This window comes from Salmo trutta, chromosome 18 (genome assembly GCF_901001165.1).
Source record: "Salmo trutta chromosome 18, fSalTru1.1, whole genome shotgun sequence".
Classification (NCBI taxonomy): domain Eukaryota; kingdom Metazoa; phylum Chordata; class Actinopteri; order Salmoniformes; family Salmonidae; genus Salmo; species Salmo trutta.
The window spans coordinates 19189880-19195879 of NC_042974.1; the positions used below are offsets into that span (position 1 = coordinate 19189880).

The 6000-nt window shown below is 48.1% G+C and overlaps 1 protein-coding gene across 6 annotated transcripts in view; it reads left to right on the forward strand.

The window, feature by feature from the left end:
* Positions 1–6000, forward strand: part of LOC115152945 (delphilin) — a 54562-nt gene that overhangs the window by 35216 nt on the left and 13346 nt on the right. For all 6 annotated transcript variants that reach the window (XM_029697881.1, XM_029697882.1, XM_029697883.1 and 3 more), the window contains one exon: positions 5798–5867. In XM_029697881.1, coding sequence (XP_029553741.1) covers positions 5798–5867 — 70 coding nt within the window. The remainder of the gene's footprint in view (positions 1–5797; positions 5868–6000) is intronic.

Consider the following 6000-nt stretch of genomic DNA (forward strand, 5'->3'; position numbering starts at 1 on the left):
AACACTGTATTGTCCTGGGGGAAATGGGAAGAGAGCCTGTGACGCGACTTCCTCTTTTGGACGTTAACAAGGCGACACTCCATCTTAACTCCTCCTCCACATTTACTGGATTGGTTGAACAGTGCAGAAGAGACCCACCCTTTTTTTCTTCTTGTCAAGACCAGTATGTAGGGAATTGTCGTGTCTTTGGCATCATTAAAACTGAATACATATTTATCAAATAACTCTCTAATTATTATTACGGGATTAAACTGATTAATTGTGTAACTGTGATTAACTAGGAAGTCGGGGCACCAAGGAAAATATTCAGATTACAAAGTTAGAATTTTCCTAATATAACTTTCAGATATTTGAATATCTGATCACTTAGTCTTCTGATTAATGACATATTCTTTATTCTTTACCTCTGCACGAACCCAGTCTTCACTATGAGTCATCCATACATCAATTGAATTAAAATAATTGATTTACTAACTAAGTAATTCACAGAAATGCATAACAAACAGTAGATATGGTTACAAAGAAATCATAGGGGAATGTGCCCTAGTGGGCTAAACCGGCATGGCGGCTTGTTAGACAAAAGGGGGGTGGGGTCAGCTGAGAAGACACTACAGAGTTGATAATTATAACAATTGAAATGCTAATCCTTTGCACATGAACGCTCACTCATTCGGGAATAACTGCAATCAATATATATATTTACGCTCAGTGTGTCAACGGGATCTCTGTTGAAAAGTTTGTTTCTGTTTAAGAGTTTGTCCGCTCTCTCTCTCTTTGTCATGGTTAGAAGTGACATTCATTCATGTCATTATAGAATAGATGTTTTGGCGGTTGTCGGTCTTCGCGTTCAATGATACCAAATTCCTAGCTGCAGACTAGTAATTAATATCAAAGACTTGTTCTTATTCTGTGGGTATCGATAGTCTAAGAGTTTAACCACGTGGTATGGTTAAAAGTTCAGCAAGAGGAAAGCTTGGTCTCCTCTCAAACCTTGGCCCTCTCGTTATCGAGGTAAACTGGTCTCCAACCTTTAGCCATCTCGTAATTGAGGCAAGCTCGGTCTGGTGATAGAAAACCCAGGTGGGGGTTTTATTCGGAAGAGCAGAAAAGGGCCTGTCCCATGACGCCAGACCATAACTGTGCTCATGGGCGGTCCTCTGATTTAGTTAAACTCCAAAGGGAATTGGAGTTTCCTTCATTAAACAGTCCAAAATCACATTACACAATTTCACAAATAGTTCCATCCTTATTCATTCATTTTATACAACCATTTAGATGTAAGTCTCATAGCTGAGGCTATTGTATAAACATGATTATGGTAATGTGGCGGTATTGTCTCTCATGAGTTTCACAAAATTGTACCAAACGGACCAGTTTGTAGCTGGATTCTTCACCAATCTTTTATACCTTCTCCAGAACATAAATGTCGTTCGGTTCTTCAGTTCTGTGGGGTGGAAGAACTCCTTTGTTCTCTATGAAACCCTCTCTGTCTCTATACTGTGGCCATGAGGAGAGAATCTCCTCATAGGAATTTACGACCTCTTCTGACCACAGCAGCCTGGGTGTAGGAGACAGAGGGAGATGGTGCAGAGGTAGGGGGATGGTGCTCGCAGTGTCCAAAGAGGGCAACGTCATGACAGAATCTAGTTTCAGACCAGTATGTAGGAGATCTAGTTTCAGATCGGTATGTAGGGGATCTAGTTTCAGACCAGTATGTAGTGGATCTAGTTTGAGACCAGTATGTAGGGGATCTAGTTTCAGACCGGTATGTAGGGGATCTAGTTTCAGATCGGTATGTAGGGGGGATCTAGTTTCCGGCCAGTATGTAGGGGACCTAGTTTCAAGCCAGTATGCAGGGGATCTAGTTTCAGACCGGTATTTTGGGGATCTAGTTTCAGACCAGTATGTAGGGGATCTAGTTTCAGACCAGTCTGTAGAGGATATAGTTTCAGGCCAATATGTAGGGGATCTAGTTTCAGGCCAGTATGTAGGGGATCTAGTTTCAGACCAATATGTAGGGGATCTAGTTTCAGACCGGTATGTTGGGGGATCTAGTTTCAGACCAGTATGTAGGGGATCTAGTTTCAGGACAGTATGTAGGGGATCTAGTTTCAGACCAGTATGTAGGGGATCTAGTTTCAGACCAGTATGTAGGGGATCTAGTTTTAGACCAGTATGTAGGGGATCTAGTTTCAGACCAGTATGTAGGGGATCTAGTTTCAGACCAGTATGTAGGGGATCTAGTTTTAGACCAGTATGTAGGGGATCTAGTTTCAGACCAGTATGTAGGGGATCTAGTTTCAGACCAGTATGTAGGGGATCTAGTTTCAGACCAGTATGTAGGGGATCTAGTTTCAGGACAGTATGTAGGGGATCTAGTTTCAGGACAGTATGTAGGGGATCTAGTTTCAGGACAGTATGTAGGGGATCTAGTTTCAGACCAGTATGTAGGGGATCTAGTTTCAGGCATTTATTTTACACCTGCTACGTTAGGTTAGTCTTTTGTTGTTGTTTTTTATTTGTTTAAGGGGCTGTCTGAGGCGATAAGGGGACTGTTCAGGGATTCTAAAAGAGATTGAGATGAGGATGAATACATGGATTGATGTGGATGTTGCTGTGATGGAGAGATGATCTGCTGTAGTTTTACATGCAGAGTTCAGGTTGTACCAGAGTGTTATAATAGGGGGTTTACCGGATGCTCCTCTTTGTCAGAGCTGAAGAGGGGGGAGGATTGAGTGTGTGTGTGTGGGGATGACACCGTTCTCCCACTCCAGATCTGAGCAGAGGCCAGAAGTAAGTTACTCACTGACTCAGTGGGCTAGGCCTTATGAGGACTGCTGCTGTGGGTGGATGAGATGAGATCGGGATGTACAGGCAGGCATCCACACATCCATAAGAACCCACTTGTCTCATGTCAGAGAGCCTGCGTGGCCCTGTGGTACAGTACACCTAACAAACATGGATAATATTATACTTCATTGGTTCCCAAAGGGATACCAGCATAACCCAATACATCAGGCAAAACATGGTACATAAAAACAACAGCAGTCAAATACCACATACTGATTTGATTAATGGTGCTAATATAAATGTTATGTTTTGCCAATCATTATGGGTTATGTGTCTTCTCTCTGACTCTCATCCCCCTGTCTCTCTGACTCTCATCCCCCTGTCTCTCTGACTCTCATCCCCTGTCTCTCTGACTCTCATCCCCTGTCTCTCTGACTCCCATCCCCCTGTCTCTCTGACTGTCATCCCCCTGTCTCTCTGACTCTCATCCCCCTGTCTCTCTGACTCTCATCCCCCTGTCTCTCTGACACTCATCGCCCTGTCTCTCTGACTCTTATCCCCTGTCTCTCTGACTCTCATCCCCTGTCTCTCTGAATCCCATCCCCCTGTCTCTCTGACTGTCATCCCCCTGTCTCTCTGACACTCATCGCCCTGTCTCTCTGACTCTCATCCCCCTGTCTCTCTGACTGTCATCCCCCTGTCTCTCTGACTGTCATTCCCCCTGTCTCTCTGACTCTCGTTCCCCTGTCTCTCTGACTCTCATCCCCCCTTCTTTCTGACTCTCATCCCCCCTTCTTTCTGACTCTCATCCCCCTGTCTCTCTGACTCTCATCCCCCTGTCTCTCTGACTGTCATCCCCCTGTCTCTCTGACTCTCGTTCCCCTGTCTCTCTGACTGTCACCCCCCTGTCTCTCTGACTGTCATCCCCCTGTCTCTCTGACACTCATCGCCCTGTCTCTCTGACTCTCATCCCCCTGTCTCTCTGACTGTCATCCCCCTGTCTCTCTGACTCTCATCCCCCTGTCTCTCTGACTCTCATCCCCCTGTCTCTCTGACTCTCATCCCCCTGTCTCTCTGACTGTCATCCCCCTGTCTCTCTGACTGTCATTCCCCCTGTCTCTCTGACTCTCGTTCCCCTGTCTCTCTGACTCTCATCCCCCCTTCTTTCTGACTCTCATCCCCCCTTCTTTCTGACTCTCATCCCCCTGTCTCTCTGACTCTCATCCCCCTGTCTCTCTGACTGTCATCCCCCTGTCTCTCTGACTCTCGTTCCCCTGTCTCTCTGACTGTCACCCCCTGTCTCTCTGACTCTCATCCCCCTGTCTCTCTGACTCTCATTCCCCTGTCTCTCTGACTCTCATCCCCCTGTCTCTCTGACTGTCATCCCCCTGTCTCTCTGACTCTCATTCCCCTGTCTCTCTGACTCTCCTCCCCCTGTCTCTCTGACTCTCATCCCCCCTTCTTTCTGACTCTCATCCCCCCTTCTTTCTGACTCTCATCCCCCCTTCTTTCTGACTCTCATCCCCCTGTCTCTCTGACTGTCATCCCCCTGTCTCTCTGACTCTCCTCCCCCTGTCTCTCTGACTCTCATCCCCCCTTCTTTCTGACTCTCATCCCCCTGTCTCTCTGACTCTCCTCCCCCTGTCTCTCTGACTCTCATCCCCCTTCTTTCTGACTCTCATCCCCCCTTCTTTCTGACTCTCATCCCCTGTCTCTCTGACTGTCATCCCCCTGTCTCTCTGACTCTCATCCCCCTGTCTCTCTGACTCTCATCCCCCTGTCTCTCTGGCTCTCATCCCCCTGTCTCTCTGACTGTCCACCCCCTGTCTCTCTGACTGTCATTCCCCTGTCTCTCTGACTCTCATTCCCCTGTCTCTCTGACTCTCATCCCCCTGTCTTTCTGACTCTCATCCCCCTGTCTCTCTGACTGTCATCCCCCTATCTCTCTGACTCTCATTCCCCTGTCTCTCTGACTCTCATCCCCCTGTCTCTCTGACTCTCATCCCCCTGTCTCTCTGACTCTCATCCCCCTGTCTCTCTGACTCTCATTCCCCTGTCTCTCTGACTCTCATCCCCCTGTCTCTCTGACTGTCATCCCCCTGTCTCTCTGACTCTCATTCCCCTGTCTCTCTGACTCTCCTCCCCCTGTCTCTCTGACTCTCATCCCCCCTTCTTTCTGACTCTCATCCCCCCTTCTTTCTGACTCTCATCCCCCCTTCTTTCTGACTCTCATCCCCCTGTCTCTCTGACTGTCATCCCCCTGTCTCTCTGACTCTCCTCCCCCTGTCTCTCTGACTCTCATCCCCCCTTCTTTCTGACTCTCATCCCCCTGTCTCTCTGACTCTCCTCCCCCTGTCTCTCTGACTCTCATCCCCCTTCTTTCTGACTCTCATCCCCCCTTCTTTCTGACTCTCATCCCCTGTCTCTCTGACTGTCATCCCCCTGTCTCTCTGACTCTCATCCCCCTGTCTCTCTGACTCTCATCCCCCTGTCTCTCTGGCTCTCATCCCCCTGTCTCTCTGACTGTCCACCCCCTGTCTCTCTGACTGTCATTCCCCTGTCTCTCTGACTCTCATTCCCCTGTCTCTCTGACTCTCATCCCCTGTCTTTCTGACTCTCATCCCCCTGTCTCTCTGACTGTCATCCCCCTATCTCTCTGACTCTCATTCCCCTGTCTCTCTGACTCTCATCCCCCTGTCTCTCTGACTCTCATCCCCCTGTCTCTCTGACTCTCATCCCCCTGTCTCTCTGACTCTCATTCCCCTGTCTCTCTGACTCTCATTCCCCTGTCTCTCTGACTCTCATTCCCCTGTCTCTCTGACTCTCATTCCCCTGTCTCTCTGACTCTCATTCCCCTGTCTCTCTGACTCTCATTCCCCTGTCTCTCTGACTCTCATTCCCCTGTCTCTCTGACTCTCATTCCCCTGTCTCTCTGACTCTCATTCCCCTGTCTCTCTGACTCTCATTCCTCTGTCTCTCTGACTCTCATTCCTCTGTCTTTCTTCAGACAGCCCCGCTGAAGACTGTGGTCTCAAACCAGGCGACCGCATCCTTTTCCTCAATGGGCTGGACATGAGGTACATAAACCTGTTATAACTTTACCTTAAGATGCACACAGGACAGTGAGTCAACATGATGAGTTTCAGGTTTTAATGTCACATGCACAAGTACAGTGAAATGCCTTCCTTGCATTAACCCCAACAATGCAGT